Genomic DNA, 21,347 nt, shown 5'->3' with positions numbered 1-21,347 from the left:
GGATGACCAGGGCTCCTGGCAAGCGTGGCAGAGGGCAGATGCCCAGGGTATTCAGCCAACCTGGCATCAGCAGCTCCCTCCCGGAGGAGGTTGCTTTCCCCTCCCCCTCAGCCAGTCCTGGGGACAGCATGCACTCGGGTGGAATGAGTTTGCAAATCTAGACCCAGCAGAGGCTCCAGAGGGCTTCGACCGCAGTTGAAAGATTACTTTCCAGCCTTCAGCAAGGGGCAGCTGGCTAGAATTCTTTACACAGGGTTAGTCTGGATTGCAAACAGTCCTTGGGTCCCTTGGGAACCACTGGGTCACAGACTCAATGGCCAGCATCTCCCATATCAGAGACCCAAGATCCAATGGTAGTGCAACCCTCCCACCCCCCTCTGCCTACCGATGAAGGTGGACTTTCATAGTGGTATTTGGGAGGAATTGCATGAAAAGCTTCCTCTTTGGGACAGTGAGGACTTCTGGGAGTCTGTGAAACTCCTCAGCAGCCCCCACGCAGAATGGTTCCTACGAGCTGTGTGGCCTCAGGCAAATCACTAGCCCTCTCTGAGCATGATCTTCTCTGTACAATGGCTTGGGCTAGATCATCTGCATGGACTTTTCCAGCTGGTAGTGTCTCCAGGTCCGTGCTTCTCTCCATCCTGAGATTTCTCCTGATCTCCACCTGACTTTCCTGCTGTGCTAATCATTCTCTGAATGAGAGAGGAGCTGCCTTCCTGCCCAGGAAGTGGCTGCAGCCTTTGAGGCCTGGAAAAAAGCCATGGAGAGCATTGAGTTGGGTGTGTATTTAAAAGTTTTTGACAGGATTGGAGGGTAAAGCACCAGAACTGAGTGCCGCAGGCTGCCTAAGCCACAGTCTCTCCCTGCATTGCCCAGGGCTCCCTCTGACACTGTGACCTCAGGAGGGCAGCTGCCAGTTCTGCAGTCCCTGCCTCCTGGGATGGACAATCAGCCTGGTGTGTGTGTGTCGGTGGTGGGGGCCAAGGTCAGCTGGGCAGAGGAGTGGGCTCCAGTGTGGGTGCTGCCCCCTCACAGTGCATTGTGGGGAATAGAAAGGAGTGAAAGTGAGCATTTGAGGACCTCAGGGTCACTCTGCTGCTCATCTGCCACTACACTTTCCGTTCTCTGGAGACCTCTGGGCCAGCTTGTTAGTCATTGTCCTCTCTTAGAACTGGGCAAGATGAGGGCTGAGAGCTCGTGTAACCCTGCCCACAGTCAGTGATAGGTTAAGTCTCCCTGGTCCCTACCAGCCCTCTCCATCTTGGCTCCAAGTAAAGCTGAAAACTATATTTAATATTATAATTTTGGCCTGGCCAGTATGGCTCAGTGGTTTAGTGTCAGCCAACCAGGAGGTCAGAGTACATGCCCAGTGTGGGGTTAATCTCCAGTGTGGGCCATATAGGAGGCAGCCAATCAATTATTCTCATAGTTGATGTTTCTCTCTCCCTCTTCCTTCCTCTCTGAAATCAATGGGGGGGAAAAATTATATATATATATATATATATATATATATATATATATATATATATACACACACACATATACATATATATATAATATATATATAATTTTGGAGCTAAAAAATGAAAATATGTATTTTCTATAAACAAACTATTAATTGTAAGACAGCTGAATCAGCTTGGCTGGTGGATACAGAGAAGACAAAACAATGAAGTGATTCACCATGGTGAGGGATGGAGGCTTCTTCTGAAACCCTGGGGAGGAATGAGGGTTTTACTTATCAAAAAGGGTTGGAGATTGTCATTGTGAGTAACTCAGCCATGGGCCCTGCCACTTTTTTGGAACAAGGACCAACATCCCTCCTTCTCCCCACCAGCTGTTTCAGTTGATGCTTCAACATGTCAACCGAAAGCAGCAAAAACGCCTTCCCTGTGGAGTGCCACTTGGAGAAAAAGCACAGCGTGACAGCCCCCACACGTGGGGACACGGGAAGAGCAAGGCTCTTCTGGCCCCTCCCTGCCTCTCCCCAACCCAGGCCCCTCCCTGCCTTCCCTTGATCCCAAGTGCGAGCAGTCAAGTGCAAACCCAAGTCCTCCGAGGCAGAAAGGCACAGCTGTGTGTTTACAGCCACTGATTCAGATCCAATCACATCCCCTGCCCGTCTCCACAAGGCAGGCTGGGTGTGCGTGCCCGGTGGGAATCTATTTTGGGAGGTGACCTGCAGCCCTTTGCCACCACAGAGCCCTCCTCCCATCCCCCTCTCAGGAAAGGCATCCTTCTAGAAGGAGCTCTCAGCCTGTCCCTTGTCACTCAACCAGTCAGGCTTCTGACAGCTCCGGGCTCCCATCTGTCCAGTGAGAAGACAGAGAGTGAAGGTGACTGCAGGGCCCTCGGCAGCATGGACAGCAGGACCACTCGAGGACAGGGAGGGAGGTGGCCCCTCTGTCCTGTCAAGGGGCCAGTGGCACCACCTAGAGGACAGGAGAGCAAAACTGCCAGGTGTTAGGCCTCGGAACAGCAGAAACCTAGAGAGGGAACGAAGCTGCCACAGTCAAGGTGAGGGAGAGGAGCCCAATTGGACAGAGAGAGGTGAGAGGGCTTCAGGACTATGGACTTGGAAGGCTGAGAAGTGAGATCTCCACCACATCCCCCCGAAATGAGCTCCTGGGGAAAACCACTTGGCAGTGACCCCTTTTTTAAGCAGCAAACTGGTTGTAATGGAGTTTGGGGAACATGGCATTCTGGAAGGGGGGCAGATACAAATCCGTACACAGGAACGATCTGTAAAACGTTGCTATGAAGCAGAATGGCAAGTGGGACAATGAGTTTTCCGTCTAGTGAGGTTCCCCCAAGGCCAATGAGAGAAAGGCACTTGGGTGTTTGTTCAGCGGTTGCAGGGTGGATAGGAAGGGGGACAGGGTTGGGACTGTATTGCTGTGGCAGAGGCCAAATGGCAGCGGTTTCTCCATGGCCCTGAGTGACAGTCAAATCACTTTGGCCTGAGCAATGGCACCACAGCCCCAAGCAGGGATGGGCTGGCCGGTGTGATATCTGGCAGGAACTCCCCACACCCTCCCATCAGCCCGGCTTACTATAGAAGGATGACTAACATAATGACATCCTCTCCTCCAGAAACTATTTGTGACCTGCCATTAGTTCACTGAGGTTGAAAATAATGTCCATTTATGTCCCTCTCCCCTCACCTCTACTCCCCCTGTGTTGGCCCATAAGTAGGTAAAACAATATATCCCAGTGTCTCAATGGCTGGTAAGAGGGTAAAGCCATCCATCTATAAAAAGCATAATATGCAAATTAGACCAGACGTCCTTCTGGATGACCTTCTGGATGAAGCCAGGGCTATAAAGGCCAAGTCAAGCTGCCATGATTGTGAGGGCCAAGCCCTTTGCACAAATTTCGTGTATCGGGCCTCTAGTATATATATAAAAGCCTAATATGCAAATTGTCCCCACAGAAGTTCAACCAGGAGACTGATCGCTTGGTATGACATGCGCTGATCACCAGGGGGTGGCAGAGAATGAAGGGAGGCCCCAGCCAGTGGCCAGAAGGACCTATCAGCCCCGATTGCCAGCCAGGCCTAGGGACCCTACCTATGCACTAATTTTGTGCACCAGGCCTCTAGAAGATTTATATTAACAGGAAAGATAACTTCTGTTGCAGCCACAAGGGTCCAGCCAATGTCCTTTTTGATGACTTGAATGAAGAGACATACATGCCAATCCTATTCAAAGACCCAAACCTAGAAGGTTTTGCTCATTTGGTAGATAATGAAATTATATTTGAAAAGTATCTCCCTCAGGTGGGTTAATGAGTCAGAAACAACTAGATAAAATTTAGCCAGATAAAATTTATGTTAAAAAAAAAAAAAAAAAGAATTCATGGCTAAAGGATGGCATTTGAATTTTTCACTGAAAGTCAAGTCAAAAAGGAAATTTTGGGGTTGTAGTTGACTGCATGCTTAAGGTAAGCCAAAGCAGGATGCAGCCATTTTTTAAAAAAACAACTTCAGGTTGCAGTGACAAATGGGGCATGGGGGCATGGTCAGCAGACAGAAGCGACTCACTGCCCTCTGTGCTGCTCTAGACCGTGTTGAGTCTGGGTTCTCAGCCCCCACATTTTATCAAGATCTTTAACAATCTAGAGAAGTTCAGAAGGGACAACTGGGGCTTCTGGAAGCCAGGTCAGCTGAGAGTGAAAGTAGAAAAGATGTTTAGCCCCTAAAGAGACTTGATGACCACTGTGAGACATACCTATTTGTCTTCCAGAGTGAGTGGACATTTCTGGATCGTTTCAGACAAAGCTAGAACAAACGGGGAAAAGATATGGGGAGGGCCACTCTCCTGCAGCGTAGTCTAACAGTAGCAACTTCCCGGCAATGGAACGTGCAGCTCAGGGAACAGTGAGCTCCCTGGAAACACTCCAGCGGAATGGCCACGGTGCTGCAGCGTAGGTTCCATCATCTCTTCCATCTGGAGTCCTCCGATGCAGTGTCTGTCCAGTGGTCCTGCCGCATTTTGTTCTGTGGTTTATGAATAAGCCGCGGAAGAGAAGAATGGATCCTATGGAGGGAGTTTGCTGCGACTGGAGGAGAGAGATCCAGGAGTCAGGTCAGCCTCTGCCTTGAGGGTGAAAACGCCAGATGGCGACACCCCGAGAGCAAGGACAGCTCTCCGGAAGTGGGACTGCTGCCCTCCCCATGTCACCCTTGCCTTCTGGAGGCTTTTGTTTGCAGGGTTGTTTGTTTTTCAAGGCAATTGCTGCTACAGCTGAGCCCTGGGCACAGGGCTTGCCTCGTCCCTGGATGCCCCCGGGAGGTCAGTGAGCAGAGGGCACGGGCGTCCACTGGCGCAGGGAGGCTGAGTGGCCAAGGGCAGTCAGGCAGGCGGAGCACAACTGGGTGGGCATGCACAGAGGGCACCCTGGCTCAGCATTGGAGAAAGCTTGGCCTGCCACTCTTCCTACTCAGAAGAGGTATTTTGTTGAAAGCAGAACAGATGATAAAGCCAGTTGCACATTTTAGGTGAGCAAGTTGCCACGGAAAGCCTCTCTGCCTGGCCAGAGGCAGAACGTGCCCCAAGGCCCCAGACCAAGGGGACACTGCCTCCCGGTCCTCCCCTGGCCCTGCCCAGAGGCTCCTCCTCAGCCAGCGCAGGGGAAGGAAAGGCTCTCTCCCGCCTCCGAGGACCAGCCCCTTTCAAAGGCTCTCCCTGTCCCTGGCTGCGCCAGGGCTGCTTTAGCTCCTCTCGGGACTGAATCGTCATGGTGATTATGGCTTATGGCTCCTTCCTCGCCTCATCTTTTGCTTTCAAATTCTTTGAGGCCTCTCATTAAACATGACGATCTGGGTAAAGTAGTGGAGTTTTAATAGCACATTTTTTAAAACTAAAGCAAACCCAGGATAGATTGTTACTCTATGGTCTCCGATGCTTCTTTAAAACTAGGTGAGGCACGACTGGTGCCTTGACAGAAGAGGCAGCGAGAGAGAAATGGGGAGCAGGGGACACCCATACTTTCCCACAAGGCTGGAGACCCTCCTCTTCTGCACCAAGAGCACGGTGCGGCTAATCCCCATCGGGCGGGGCTCCAGAACCCGGCCTTGCCTCTGCACTGATCACCTTGGGAAATGGCGATGGAGCAGCCAGTGGAAACCTCAGCCCACCGGTGTCACCGGCAGCAACACTGCAGCAGCCCCGTGGGACCTTCTGATGGGTCCTCGCGCCTGGAGGACACAGGCCGCGCCAGGCTGGGCGTAATTCTAAAGGTGGACAGGAGTCTGTCGTTAGGTCTGTGAGCCATCACCGTCCAGCGGTCCTGCTGCGAGGTTTCCTTGGTAATGACACGGCTGCAGAACCCACCCTGTGCGAGCCCTCAATCTGAACTTTGCTGCTGTTTCTAGACCTACTGGGAAGGGTCTAGGCATTCTGGGAAGGGTCACCAGGAAAGGGTGCAGGTAGGGTAATGGGGTGCTTTGCTCAGGTTGGGTGATGGGCCCCTTCCTCTCCCTCCTGCCAGGACACACGCTGACGCACAGCGAGGTGCCTCTCGCCCTGGCAGGTGTGTGTTTGGAGAGGCTCCCATTGGCCCCTCGCGGCTGCCTGGCCTGAGCCGTCCCGCCTGGCCTGAACCTGTCAGTAGCCAGCCACGTGGGGTGACTGAGCACCACCAACCAGCCGGGGTTAATGCTGTCCAAAACCTGGCAGCAATATCCCCCCATCGGCTTCTCACCCCGACTGCAGGTGACCTGCTGGCTTTGCCCATGGGACACAGCATCCCTTCCATGCCCACCAGAAGGGAGAGAAGTGGGCTCGTTTGAGACGGAAGCCCCAGTTGCACCCTATCCCTCCACCTGATGCGGGAGTAAGACCCTGAGGGTCGCCCAGCTGCCCGGTGGGTGTAAGGAAGCACACTGCACCGAGTGGCGGTTGGCTTTAACTGAGGAGTGGCTTCCATTTCTTGGGGGATCGTCGTGTTATATACTGTGGGCATTGGTATCATGCTGGGCTTGGCTGGAGGGGGACTCTGGTTCTACTCCGGCCCTACCACTCAGCTTGGTGACCAAGGTGGCTCAGTTCCCTCCTCCATAAAGAAGAGAGACAAGGAAATGATTAGGTGGTGGAAATACAGGAGGTGCTTAGCACAGTGTTTGTAGTGCGTGTGCTCAGACATAGTTCCTTATATTATTATTTTCATTATTATGATCACCTGCAGCCCATGCTTAGCTCTTAGGACCTTGTTTAATCCCCAACAATATTCTGCGAGGTAGGTGTCATCGTGTTTACTTTGTAGTTAAAGATGGGCAGTGGGTATCTCATCTATGCCAATGCGTGCCAAGCACATTCGTTTATTACAGCGAGCAGCTCCGTGCACCGCTCAATAAGCACGAGCTATTTTTGTGGGCTTATTTGTAATGCTGACCCAGAGAGCCGCTCTCTGCTTCCCCGGGGAATGGAGGGACTGTGGTGCCAGCAGGCCAACCTCAGCCCTGTGGCCAATTCCCAGGGTCCCCTAAGTCCCTCCTGGGAGCTGTGTGGAGAGCCACTGGGCAAGTCGCATACATTGTCAGGATCTGGCACGGCCGCCCTACTGAGGCGCAGGGCCCCAAGACCCAGGTCAGGCACAGGAGCATGAAATCCAGCCTCCAGGTGTAGCGCTGGGCACCCAGGAGGCCCCTTGTTCCCAGAGGCCATCTCCTCCCAGCTCACTGCCCGCCTGCGGCCGCCCTGAGCCAAGCAGCCTCCCCAAGCCCACGTGCTCCATCCGCCAGGCGGACAGAGGCGCCTGTTTCTTACCCGCGTCCTACAAGGTGGGGCTATGGGAGGCATCAGGCCCCGGTGACAGGATGCCTTGAAATCCCAGTGAACCAGACCCTGGAGTGCCCTCCTCCTGCTCGTAGGATTGACAGACACAGAAGCCGAGAGGCCATTTCCACGACACAAATGGCCCCTTCCTGGGGGGAATTCAGGTTTTCTACATGTGCCTTAAAGGAAATAAATGCTATCCGTCCGCAGTGTGTGTCGAAGACTGGCATCGTACGGGCCTGATGTTAAGCTTGACAGCCCATCGGGCACCTTGCATGAGATGCTTATGTACGCGGCATGGGCATGTGACAGCTGCATCCATGGTGCCTGTGCTGCCTGCCTCGGAGGCGCCTCCATGTGCAGTGTATGGTGTGTGTGTGACATACGCTGCAGACCTGCATGTCGCCTGTGCATGACCACCCACCGCCGACCGCATGCCCGCCGCTGCCGTGTGCGCTGCCTGGGCCGGGACTCCCCCACAGCCGCAGGTCTTCCTGGTTGCAGCTGGATAAGTGATTCTTCACTTCCCTTCCTAAACACACACTTGCCCAGTGCTGCTGGCGCAGAGTCAGAATGGCCGCTGCGTTTCACCCCCGAGGCGGCTTCCTTCCAGCAGCGGGTGAGTGACCCCGGCGTGCGCACTCTCTAACCTCCTCTTGGACCTCCTGCACGGAAGGTGCTGCGGGAGTCCGAAGAGGTGACTCTGTTTGTCCCGGCCACCCCTCCTGCTTCCTCACCCTCGCTCCGTGGACAGTCGGCGGCACCCATTGCTGGGTGTCTGATTTTTTCCTGCCCGTTTTTTAGGCACCCATAGTATTTTCCACCAGCAGCTGAGGGTCCCGGAAGGATGCTGAGTCCCTTGTCCCAGAGGCAATGCCCCTTTAGGTGTTGATCCTTGAACTCGCTCCTCCTGGACCCCATGCAGGACAAGACAGACATGCCCACCACCTTTGAAGATGCTTCTGAGCCCACAGCAGCATCCTTAAGCTTCCCCGCCCACATACGGCCTCCACAACTGTCACAGCTTCCCTACCCGCCCTGGCCCTGTCACAGCTTCCCTACCCGCCCTGGCCCACAGCCAAGTCCGGCAGGAACCTGGCAACCACGTGCTACAGCGCTGGTTCTAATTGGAGGAAGGCGGGTGGGCCTGCCCCTCCACAGGGGAGAAGCCTGGACAGCCACCCACCCCCTGTCCCCCAGTGCCACAGCGACAAGGGCAAAGGGTCTGTAGGGAAGCAGGAGGGCTCCCTGTGGCTAGAAATTCCCTCAGCCAAGTCTCTCTCCAGAGATCTCCTGAAAAATGCTGCTTGACCTGCCCCCTGCTGCACCCTTTCAGTTGGAAATACATGTCTGACACAGGCTGCCGGACTGCATTCTGGGTGGCAGGGAGGAAGGAGAGGTGAGCCGGCCCTCTTTGCATAGGTGTCCAGGGGGACGTGGACGTTCATGGAAAGATGGTGCTTTGGGGAGAGGAAGGGGGGTGTTGTGGGGCGGCCAGCATGTTGACTGCCTGTGCCTCCGGTGCTCGCCTTGGCCAAGGACCCAACCAGTGGACATGATTTGGGTGGATGTGTCTGCAGGAGATGAGAGGTGCCCCGGGGAGGGTGGAGTTAGAGTCCTCATGGTCCTCTGGAGAATCACACACGGCCGAGCAAGTGATTCCTCCTGCTGCCTCCTCCACTAAACTCCAGCCGCACTCTCCCCGCTTCCTCCTCCCCCCATCCATAGTCAGGGATCACTTGAACTTCCTCATTGGAAAAAAGTAGCATCGAGTTGTTGCCAATAGCAACAAAAAGTCCCTGTTTCCTTGCGCGATTTGACCTTTGCCTAATTTGGAGTGAACCGGGGCCGAGATGCAAAGTACATGTGCGGAGGAAGAGAGGGCGAGGCAGGCACTGCACAGGCTAGGGGAAGGCAGGCTCCTGAGGGCGCCGGTGAGGGGACTGCCCGCCTCCGCTCCACTTCTCCTGAGTCCAAGGACTTCCTGTGAGCTGAGCACCTGCCCGCTCAGTCAGAACTAGAGGCAGGAGCTAGAGATCCGGCAGCAACAAGGGGCCGTTTCTCCCGCACCACGAGAAGCAGCAACAGGAAAGTGGGAACAACGCACAGCTTGGAAAGGAGGCCCGGGCATCTGGGCCTGGGCACGGTGCCACCGGTGTAGGGCACAGCTGCTGAGGCTTGGCACGCCTGGCATGCCCTCCTGGTTCCAGATCTGTCCCTGCACTGCTGGAGGCCATGAGGAAGGTCTCTCACCGCCCACCAGAACTAGCAGGCAGAGGCTGGCCTGTGCAAAGAGCCCTGTCAGGGGTGAGAGTGATGGGGGGCGGGAGGCAGAGATGCCAGGAACGACACCCAGGGAGGACTTCTCCAGCCTGGCTTGGACACCCTGGTTTCTTACTTTCACATTTAATTTTGCTGAAGAGCTCAAGCTTTGTTTTTTGTTTTTGTCTTATCACATGAGGATATGTTTTCAATGACTTGTAATATGAGAGGAAGGACGAGAACAAGAGAGAAGGGGAGAGAAGGAGAGAGAAGAGGGGTTAGGGATGGGGGAGAGAGAGAGAGAGAGAGAGAGAGAGAGAGAGAGAGAGAGAGAGAGAGAGAGAGAGAGAGAAACATCAATCAGTTGCCTCTCATGTGCATCCCAACCAGGGATCAAACCACAACCTGAGTATGTGCCCTAACTGGACATAGAACCCACGACCTTTTGGGGTACCGGATGATGCTCCAACCAACCAGGACACCCCAATGTAGGCACTGGGTCCTCATTGGAGTGAGGCAGCTCTGGCTGCCCCTCCTGAGAGAGGTAAACATTGCATCTGCTTCTCTCCTCCCTGGAACACTTGCTGTGGCCATCCCAGAGGCACTGGCACCAACAGCACAGGCCACAAGTACAAAATGGTGACTCTCCTGGCTGTGCAGCAGCCACCACTGGTGTAGTGTGGGTGGGCACGGAGGAGTCCTTGCTCCCTGAGCACTGCCATCTGCCTCCTTTCTGAGAGTGATGGCAACTACAAATAGAAGGCCTGTGGGTTGTGAAGGCCGGCCCACTCAGCCCTGCCTCTGACCAGCTCTGAGGAACGCGGCTGAAGCTCTAGCTGAGCCTGTGGCCTCATCTGTCCAGTGGGCGGTAATGTAATATCCATGTGGCAAGGCCGGTGTGGGCATTAGCACAGGTGTCCGAAATGTCCGGAGTGCTTGACACTTAATAGCTGCTCAACGCTCAACCAATGGTGACTGTCAGTAGCTGTCCTCACAGCCCACCTGTGTCCCCATGAATGAGACCACCCCCACCCGCCACCACCAAGGTCTGGGCGAGCTGAAGAGGAGGCCACTTGAGAAGGGAGGGTCCATGGGGTATCAGTGCCCCGCATGGAGCTGGAATAAGAAATTCACAGAGAGCCAAAATCTGTTTGGTTCAGTGGATAGAGCGTCAGCCTTCGGACTGAAAGGTCCCAGGTTCGATTTCGGTCAAGGGCATGTACCTTGGTTGTGGGCACATCCCCTGTGGGGGGGGTGCAGGAGGCAGCTGGTCAATGTTCCTCTCTCATCGATGTTTCTAGCTCTCTATCCCTCTCCCTTCCTCTCTATAAAAAATCAACAAAATATATATATTTTTTAAATTTCACAGAGAGTATCCCTGGGAGACCAGGGGACAGGCTGGTCCTTTCAAATTTAGTTCAGATGGGAGGGCTGGCAGCTCACCTTTTCTAAATTAAAATTTTTCGAAGGAATAAAAAGCACTGACCATGCAGGCTAGCATCAGGTGCCTGAACCTGCCCTGGTCCCAGTGACATTTTGTGAGAATTGCTTTTAGAAGACGCGATTGCTGGCAGGTTCCACAGAATGGAAAAACCTGCTTGTTTATGGGGCCAAACTTGATTGTTTACAATCACTATTCTATACCTAAGACCGTGGGTTGTTATGAATCTGTCATTTTATTTTAATCATAGTCCTTATTTTTTTAAACAGGTTCAAATGTATACAAACGTAGGTTAATTCTGCAGCCAGTGAACTTTTAAAAATTAATTAAATTTTCACCTACTCTTGATTTTTTTTTTTTTAATTGGGTGGTTGTTTTATGTTTGTGGTATCTCACTTTGTAAAAGTCAAGTAAAGAGAATATTTTAAAAGCAAATAAAATCCCCGTTAGCTGCTGAGAGAGATCAGAAAGCGTGGTGAGGGCCCGGGAAGAACACGGGTCGGGAGTGGATGTGGCTGCGGGGCTCCTGCCCCCACAGCTGTGGAGGGGCGGCCAGAGGCAGTCTCGCCTCCTCCCACGCCGCTCGCCCTGCTGGGTCAGCAGGGGGCGATCTTTGGCTTGTACCATAGCCTTATTTTCCAGTTTCATCTGCCCCCCTTGCCTCACAGAGTTCAATAGAGGGTGACAAGCGATCAAGAGGTGAAAAGTTTTTTTGAAACTCTTCTGTGTTAAGTATGGATTTCTCTACCATCCCCTGCCAGGGTTGCTCAGACCTCTGAACTATCCCAAGCAAATCTTTCCCCGATTTAAACATCATCAGGAAAGGATTTGCCACAGAATTCCTCATACGCCCTTTTGAAATGATTATTTCGCTTTGCTCAGTGGAAAAGGGGTGCCAGGGGCACCAACCTCCAGGAAAGTCACCGATGACGTCAGGCAGGTCCTCGGCTTCCCCCCTCCTGCCACACCCAAGCCAGGGCTCTACCTGTCCCCCTGGCTCTTAGGCTCCTGGCTGCTCCTCTCAGCAAGCTCTCCCCCCCCCCCCCCCCCCCCGCGCGCTGTGACTGCGCACACACTCATCAGTTATAAACCTGAGCGTCCCCTCCTCCTGGGTGACCTTCAGCCTCCTTGGGAGGACAGCTCAGCTCTGGGGCCTCCCACTCCTTGTCTGCCAAGGTCACTTGGTGAGCCCTGTTCAGCAAAACACCATTTTTCATTAGCAAAGATGAAAACGCCTGTGTGTTCCAACAAGGTGACCAGTTTGAATCAATGGGGACTAGAAACAGTGTGCTGTATGCCTTCGGTTGCAACTTCTAGTTCCCTGAACTGGAGAACCTGGCTCTCTCCTATTCTAGGGGGGCGGGGGGGGGGGGGCGGAGTGAGGGGAAAAAGTATTGAATATCGCTAAAATGCCACTGGGACAGCAACTGAAAAAAGTAAGGAGGGGGGATTTCAAAGCAAAATGTGATAACTGGGATGTCTTTCTAATTTGTTTTCTTTTGAATTATAACTACATATAGCAACGTGAGCACATCTGTAACCTATACCCCATCCCCCCAGAAACTTCCCTCAGGCCCCACTCCCGTCAATGTTGTCCCTCCCCCAGAGTGGACGTAGACCCGGTGGGCCTAGATCTGTAACTTTGGTCTGAGGTCATCTGGGCAAATCAGCAAGAGAATCTCATCGGCAGCTCTGAGGTCTTTACCCACCTTAGCGTTAAGAAGGGTCCTGCCCGAGCCCCTGGCGCTTGGCCCTGCTGCCCCCAATACGCCCTCTGACCCCGGGGCTACTCTCTGCGCCACAGCCCTTTGCCCAGCCAGAGAGTATAGCATCCGTCTCCCAGGTAAGTGACGACGGGTCTTGGTAAGCGGGATCGTGCATGTTGGTTGATTACATCTGCAGGTGCGATGCCCAGAGCCACAGCATGCCCATCCGCATGTCCATTTTCCTTAAAGCACTGCCCAGAAGGGAGCCATTCCTTCTGTGCCTTTCCTTTCAGAAACAAAGGGTTTCGTGAGCACCTTCTTGCAGGCTTTTAGCTGGCAAGATGGCCACAGAGCCAGGGGTGGGGACTGGACCTGTGGGTGCTTGTGAGCCTGTGGCCGGTGAAACTGAAGGATCCCAAATCCCATCGGATTAAACTTTAACGAAGGTCGCGAAGGTGAAAAGCGCTTTGTCCGTATGCAAAGCTTTGATGTCTCTGGAATGTACCTTCCGAGGCTCCGTCCTCAATCACTGTATGTGTTCCCACTCGGACAAAGGCTGCTGCTAATAGCCTTTCCCACCACCTTCAGCTGCTGCACTCAGCTGCCAAGGCCTCAGCCGGAGCTGGCTGCCGTTTCCTGGCACCATCGTCCGCTCCCAGCTGACCGGCTCTGAGGAACATCACATTCAGACCCCGAAACTCTGCTCCGTGGCAAGCAGAGGCAGGATCCCTGCTCCCCTCCTAAGTGCTTCCTATAGAAACGCCCAAACTGGGGGGAGAAAGAGGAGCCCTGGAGAAAATTGGGGGGGGGGGGCCCTCCTCTCTCTCTCTGGGCAGAGCAGCAAGCCACCACCACCCACCCACCCCACCCCAAGCCGCATCCAGCTTGAATCAGCTCCTCTCTGAACACAGGTAGCCTCTGCATCAGATTTCACTTTGATCCCCGGGAACTACAGGGATCTCAGCACTTCAGAAGGCTGAGCCAGAGTGATTGCAGGATTTCTTCCCCGAAGCCCAAGGCCAGGCATCCAGGCCTGCCTGCGTCCTGCATGAGTAACCACCTTCCAGCCTCACCCGGGAGGTCACCGCGTAGAAGACAGATGGCAGCTGGGCTGAGCTGCATCTCCCCCCTTCTTTCCCCCCCGCCTGCCCCCGGCAGCCAACCCAAACCCTCCTGACCTCCTTTAGCAGCAACTGGCATTTGGCAAATGCCTACGCGCAGGAGTGGGGAGAGGGAGAGAGAAATGCCAGAGAGCACCACTAGGATTGCGTGTTCTCCAGGCTGGTCAGCTGCACCCCCTGCCCCTGACGCCGGGAGAAATAGAAGCAGCCGAGGGGAAGGCGGGGGCAGGATTGATGGGCTGGCCACAGGTCCTTGGAGTCACAGCCGTGCGCCTGAGCCCCAGGATGGAGGCAGGAAGAGATTAATTAGAGCCTCCAAGCCCAGCCCAGCCCACTCCATAGAGCTGAGAGATATGGAGGATGGGGGGCCTCAGGGTCAAATTCAGCTGAAACAAATGGACAGCCACACAGTCCTCCAGAAATAGAGTCTCCAACCTCCCTCTACCCGCAGACCCCTCTCTCCAGCCAAAATGACCTCATAATGAGGAAGCCGCTGTAATGAGGGTTTGGATGCCTGGTAGCTCACCTTCTTTGTCTCTGGGCTTTTAGCATAGCACTGGACACAGACTGTGATGGAGAAGCTTTAGTGATTTCCCCCCCCCCCCCCCCTCAGGTCTGCCCACTAAATCAGGGGCCCGAATGCTGTGTATGACAAAACTGGAACATATGTATCTGGGGACATACTGTGTCATTTGTGACCCTGGTGGAGGAGGGATGGAAGCAGGGGGAGCCGGTATCTGGTGGGTGGTTACCGCAGTGATAAGGAAGAAAGCAAAATTCCTTGGTGCCTCTCATAGGAGCAGGGATGGACATGGGTCAACGGGGTGGGGGAGGTTTGTTAGAACTCTCAGACCACAGGGTCCCCAGACTCATCAGCCCCACATTTCCCCAGAGAGGAACACACACACACACACACACGCACACACACACACACACACACACACACACACGAACACAGGCACACATGCACACACACCATGCTTTCTGCCTTCAGGCCTGTTTTGAGAAGGCACAATCCCAGGTGTACCCACTGAATGACAAATGCCTGGAGCTCCATCTAAGAAAGGGCAGTGAAGGAGAGTGCGGCTGAGTGTGCCTCAGCATCCAGGGCCGGGGGCCTTGAAGGCCTGCTCTGCCTTCCGCCAGCTCGAGCTGAACCTGACCCACTCTGCACAGAGGCATAGCCGCCTGCTTTTGGTGATTTGCAAAGACTGGCATCGTAACCCTCTAGGATTTAAAAAAAATCTGATTTAAAAATCCTTAGCCTAGTATAAATGTATCCTGCTGCAGGCGAAGTTCGGTGTATCTGAAGATCTGAATAGATAAGGTTGCTGATGGGGAGATGGTGTGCATGTGTGTGTGTGTGTGCATTTTAAGAGGAGCAAAAACGAGAAGTTTGTCTTACTAGTGAAAATGAGGAGTCAAAGACCTAGCCCGTTTGCCTCATGGATAGAGCATAACTGAAGGGCCCTGGGTTGGATTCCCAGTCAGGACATGTGACTGGGTTGGAGGCATGCAGGAGGCAGCTGATCGATGATTCTCATCATTGATATTTCTAACTCTTCTTCCTTTCTCTCTGAAATCAATAAAAATTTATTTTTTAAAAGAAAATGAGGAGTGAAAGTGATGATGGTGAGAGAAAGGAGGAGGAGAGCAGGAGGAAGAGCACACTTTCGGATAGCCCCTGAGGGCAGTGCCAATTCCGGATCGAGTGCCCATCCATGCCCTCAAAGTCACACTGCCGTGTCCCTCTGTAGAGCGCTGGGCCAGGTGACACGTGGTCCTGTGTCCAGTATTCACAACCGATGCTGTTCAATGGTTAGATATGCCCATTATCCATCAATTTGTCAATCAGAAGGTTTATTGAGTACTCCACCGGGCTTCACGGGCCTGATCAATTTTTTTAATTACATCCAGCTTACACGCAGCCAAGCCCAGCAAACAAGCCGAGCCCTCGTACTCCACTTGGAAATGACCATGAGGAACTGCTGGCCCTTGCAAACTCGGCTGCCGTGCTGACGAGCCATCGTGTGCTGCCCTTGGCGGATGGCAATGGTGTCACTGACCCTGCCAATAACAGGATGGGTTCTGAGTGTTTTCTCAGACAGGATGATCCATCAGCCTGGAACCAGCCACACTCTCATCCAGGCCCCTGTCCAATGCTATGGATTTCTGAGGAGGCGAGTGGGAACTGGACACAGGCGTGTGAGCAATGGGCCTCTCTCAGGCTCTCAGTGTCTCATGTACCCAGCTTCACAGTCCGGTTCCTTGTCTTACTTTCCAGGAAGAGCTGCTCCATCGGTTGTTAGGGAAGGAAGGGCATGTGGCACTCCTGATGTGAGGCCCTGGGCACTGCAGAGAGGGAGCCAAGAATATAGGAGGTGGCAGGAGCGCACTGTCCGAGGCCCACGGTGGCACGTGGTCACCTGTTCTCCGAGCCGTGACCGAATGCCACTCTCATCGTCCAGAGCTGGGTCATCAAGAGGACCCAGAGCCTGTGTGCCTCTCCTGCGTTTCAAACAGGCTTCCTAGGCCCTCTGCATTACTAAGACTGCTAGTTCATTCTTTAGTTTCCAGTCACCCAGATGCTTAGCCGCCATCTATGTGGGTCAGCCCACTCTCCCTGATCCGGCCACTCCCCAAGCCATCTATCTTGTTCTTGCTCGCTTAAATAAAATCAAGTTCAGGGTCAGCCCACGGGCATTGAGAGACGCTCGACTTAGAGCTGAAATGCCTGGTTTGGGATAAGTAGAACTCCCACACCTCAAAAAGAGTGCCAGCAGCACACCCTGCCTCCCTCCCTAACCTGCCCAGACTCCCGGTTGCTCCAACTGTCTGCAGTGCAGGCCCCCAAAACCAGAGATCAGAGGGGGTCTGTTCGCGAAGTCCTTTGGCCAACATGGCTCATGCAACAATTAACTCACCTGTCTGGCTCTCTGTCTCTGTCCCTGTGTGTGTGTGTGTGTGTGTGTGTGTGTGTGTGTGCACCTGTGTGTGCCTCTCTGTCGCCTGTCTCTGCAGGGAAAGTCACTGGCGGGCAAGCGCCTCACCGGCCTGATGCAGTCCTCCTGACGGTTCCAGCCGCAGGGCCCGGGCCCGAGGACCACGGGGGCAGGAGGCAGCGCTCCACATCCACGGACAGAGTGTCCTTGCGGGGAGACTTGGTCACTGTGACAGAGAGCGAGGGCCATGAAGGGCGGCCGCGGGGAGACGCTGTGGGGGAACGGGAGGACCTGAGAGAAAGTTCACAGAACGTGGGGTTGGCCCGGTAGAGGCCCCTGTTTACAACCCTCCATCCTTGTACAGCTGTGCGCGACACCCCACTCTCTAGGAGGCCCTTGTCCCTCACTCGTTCAGGGGAGACCTTCTTATGGGGTGTGGTGACTGTCACTTGAGATATATTCTTCTATCGTCACTCGTCCCTCTGCCTGGGGATCATGCCATCCGGCCAAGGCAAGAAGAACCAGCTGGCCCTGCCCACACCCTGTGTTACATCCCGTCCCCACTGTCTCTCTGGTGCACCCACAGCACCCACCACAGCTGTAGCCACTGCATCCCCACCGCCTCCCGCCTCCCCCGTCTTTGTGGCCACCCACCCTCATGCGACACGTCCCAGTCACGTCGTCAGCACGGAGCAGGCCCCGGAGGCCACCTTCTGCAGAGGCGTCCGCAGGCACGCTGGCCGCCTTTGGGTCCTGGAGGCCGTCACACGGGTCCAGTGCAAGAAGCACCAGCACAGGTGGAAGAGCGTGCGGCTTTACAGATTCCGACCATCTCTTTAAACATGTGTGGTTTCATAATTTATGGTTTTCGCCCATTTTCCTTGGTTTCTTCCCTCGTGTTTTACTCAAAATAAACATGGCCAGGGACTCAGGGGCCCTTGGGATCCTCCCGGCAGCAGCCCCAGTGGAAGCTGGGAGAGCTCCCAGCAGGGGTGCTGCTGGGTCACAGGGATTATGGCTTCCTGGTGGGCGTGGCCAGGCTCCTGCCAGGCTGGACTCAGTGCTGTGTGAAGCTGGAGGGGACTTGGCTGCAGAGGGACTGGACCAAGGCCAGTAGTTCTCTGACAGCCCACAGAGGCACCCATTAAACAACGCCGGTCATCGGTCATCGAGGGGAAAAGCCAGCAGAATGCAACATCTGTGAAAACCTGCAAGAGATCCATCGGTATTCCCTCCGTGTGTGCGTCAAAATGCTCATCTGCCCACTTGGCTGCGAGGTAATGTATGTAGAGCGCTGAGTCAGGTGCCTGACACATAGTAGGTGCTTAGCCAATGGTAGCTATTGCTCTCATCGTTGTCATTATCATGGGACTCCCATGGGCCTAGGAACAGAGCAGTATTAAGCAATGTATTTTTTTAACGCGCACACTCACTCCCCCACCTGCTGTGACCATCCTCCTTTGATCTATTTTTGGCCATACGTGGGAAATCTCCCTCGGGAGTTATAAACAGCAAACATAGAAGCAAAAAAAGCGGTCACTGGTATTTCTTTACTCGTGTAGGCAAATTCACCAGCTGGTGGTCACAGGCATGTGAGCTTGTTTGCAGCCCCTGCCTCCTGGAGGCTCCCATAACCATCTTTCTGACCCCCACCACTACCCCCCTCCCAGCTATGTCAAATGTCTGTTTCTACCCAGCCCTGTCCCAAGAGTACCAGCCTTCACAGTGGGGCCACCATGGGCATTAGGAGTCTTGGTTGGAGTTATGCCCTGTGGGTTCCTGACTACCATGCCTCAATTTCCCCCACTGGCAGTAGTTGCTCTCTCTTCGAGGTACAAACTAGATGGCATGTGTTGAGTCCTCAGAGTGTCTCCAAAGGTGGTGTTACAGACCCAGACTCCATGAGACCTCAGCACAGAGCTTGGCACTTGGCAGATAAGAGATAATGACTAAAAGGAAGCCCTGTCCCATGCCCCGGGGCCTTTTGAGCCCTCCTTTCATTTTTTTCTTATCTTGCTTTTCACATGGAGCCCAACTGCAGCTTAAGTTCCTCTGTGCCCAACATCACCCAAAGGAAATTCCTCCCTGTCAAGGGCCCCCGGCTGTGCTGACACCAAGGCACAGGGTATGTGGACAAAGGCAGTTCCAGAATAGCAGGTGCCTCTGTGCCCTCCCTTATCCAGGGCAAGGCCTGGTCCTCCTGCTTTTCCCCAGGGCTGCAGACAGGGCAGGGCTGCAGACAGGGCAGGGCTGTGGGCAAGGCAAGGCTGTGGGCAGGGCAGGACTGCAGATAGGGCAGGGCTGGCTTCCCTGGCCCCTGGATGGCTGAGTGATACTGGCATGAGACTTGGCCTACCCTAGTGGCTCCCAAAGGGCCCGCCTAAAGCCAAGTGGACTCCAGCCTTGAGATGGAGCAGGCTGGAAGCTTTTTAACACCTCCGGGGACATCTAGAGGCAAAGGCCAGCCAGCAGGCTCAATAGAGTTACGGGCACTTCAGATGGATTCACACCCAGAGCAATATTCCTTCATCCCACCTCCCAGCCAGGCATACCCAGTCCTATGACCACCACCATGTGCTTCTAGATCATGTCTAGTAATAAAGGGTGGGATGGAGTTGCTTTGCCCAAGATGGCCAGTACAAGGTCTACTATGCAGACCTTAGAAGAAGGGAACTACACTTGGGAAATCAGGTCTTGGCCAGTTTCTCATTGGCTTGGTCTACACAGCCAAAAATTCAGACCAGATTAGACTTTTGAAGGCAGTTCTGCAACAAAGCATGTTCCCCTGCCTCCCAAAGCTTCCTAGCTCCCCTGACTGGGCACAGTCTTTGGGCCGGGACCCTACCCACTGAGTGCTCACCAACTCATCATGTTGACAGCTCCACAGCCAAAGCATCAGGACAGCCTTCAAAGCAAACACCCAACCATCAGGACAGACACTAGGCACTGGGAAATACCTATAAGGGTAGAGTAATTGTAGGTTGGCATATGTAAATGCCTGGCAGCAGTCAGAGCACCTGCCCTATCCAGCAGGAACTCTCTGGGGTGGGAAGAGGACTCCTGTCTTTCTAGAAAGCGATGCTGTGATCTGCTGGGAAGGTATTGCTGTGACCCAGGAACACAGCGGGGCCCAGCCCACCAGTGCAGTCTGCTGGCCAAGCTCCAGGCCCACTTTCGCCAAGGTCAGGTACAGGCCAGCACCCAGGAGAGAACGCTCACCACTCTGAGTAGCTTCTTGGACCAGTGAGCACCTGGGGACATGCTCTGGCAGGATGGCTGGTGTGTTCAAACTACCTCACCAATGGGGCACTGACCCAGGAGCCTGCCACCCAGCGGGCCCTTGGCTGGCTGTGGAAGTTGGTGTGTTCCCTAAAATGCACCCCTCCCGTTGTGCTCCAAATGCATGGACTTCGAAAGCCACCACTAGGAAGCCTTTCCAGGAGCTGGAAAGGGTTGAGGGCTGTTGGTGTTCAGGCCTATACGATGTATTGGGGGAGGTGTTCCCGCAAAGTCCAGGAGGTGGGAAGCCCAGCGTGCAGGGAATAATGTGCCATCAGCTTCCAAGGGGTTGGCCAAGTTGAGTCTGTAGCAATGACCACGTGTGACACAGTACAATAATGGCCAAATGAATCCCTGATAACTCACCATGGGACTCTCTGAAGAGAGGCCTGTGCTCATGTAACCATGGCAACAGCAAACGCCAGCAGCCTACTCTTAGTACCACCCGATGATAGGCATTCCCTGGGCACAACCCAAGGGCCATAAAGTAGCAAAGTAGCAAATGTAGCAATAAGAGGCCCAGGGCCGAAAAGGGACAGGGTCCACATGACCCAGCCTCGGCCCTCTTCCCAACCCCGACAAGGACTCCGAGGCAGGAGCTGCCAGCTGTCTGGGAGAGAGGCCCTGCTCTGTGCCCAGGGCTCCTGGTCCGTCTTCTCTGCCCACTCACCGCATGATCACGGACACGTCGGAATGGCCTTCTCATAGTGCATGTAGTTCTTATTAGTTTATTTTTCTGGAATTTGGGGATTGGACCCCAGAACCAAACATGCTGGTACAATCTAAAAATAAATTACTTGAACCCACTATAGTCCAGCGAACTCTGTGTGGCTCCTTGGTTTGGGGGTTCATTGGGCAGAATGTACCCAAAAATCTACCACCGCTCCCCACTCCCCGCTCCTCACCCCGCCCCATTAAACACCTGCCTGCATCACACATGCACGCACAGCCTGTGAGCAAGGGGACTCACTCACTGCAGGATGCTGGGACCGGACTCATCCTGGGAGGCTGGGAAGGTTATAGCACCAGAAGGCTAAGGCCCCTGACTCTACCAGGGTCTCCTTGGCTGGGAGGTCTCTATGCCCCATTTGCTGTGCTCAACCACAAAACCCAGCATCTGTGGCCAGACACAGCTCTGCCACTCTTAAATAAAGTCTGAAGGTCAAAGTCTGCTGCATATAGACGGTGCTCCTTACTCAGAGTCTTGGTTTCCTGAGTGACAGTCTCCTCTCCCTCTGACACCAAAGCAATGCGACTTCAAGAGCCTGGAAACCAGGCTGACAAGAGGAGGAAGAGAACACAGTAAACACACACACACA

The 21,347-nt window shown here is 54.2% G+C and overlaps 1 protein-coding gene across 4 annotated transcripts in view; it reads left to right on the top strand.

The window, feature by feature from the left end:
* RGS6 (regulator of G protein signaling 6) overlaps positions 1–20,832 on the top strand; it is a 474,980-nt gene extending 454,148 nt beyond the window's left edge. For 3 of the 4 annotated variants that reach the window (XM_084892988.1, XM_084892992.1, XM_084892983.1), the window contains one exon: positions 16,829–20,832. In XM_084892988.1, the coding sequence (XP_084749114.1) occupies positions 16,829–16,879 (51 nt within the window). In that variant the 3' untranslated portion in view covers positions 16,880–20,832. Of the gene's footprint in view, positions 1–7,829; positions 7,897–16,828 lie in introns of all 4 variants that reach the window. The other variant, XM_084892985.1, reaches the window with a different exon arrangement.
* The last annotated feature ends 515 nt before the right edge of the window (positions 20,833–21,347 follow it).

Source organism: Pipistrellus hanaki, assembly GCF_964339955.1.
Source record: "Pipistrellus hanaki genome assembly, chromosome: 1".
In the NCBI taxonomy this organism is placed as follows: Eukaryota; Metazoa; Chordata; class Mammalia; order Chiroptera; family Vespertilionidae; genus Pipistrellus; species Pipistrellus hanaki.
Note: the sequence above shows the minus strand (reverse complement) of the source record. Positions and strands in the feature narration are given on the sequence as shown.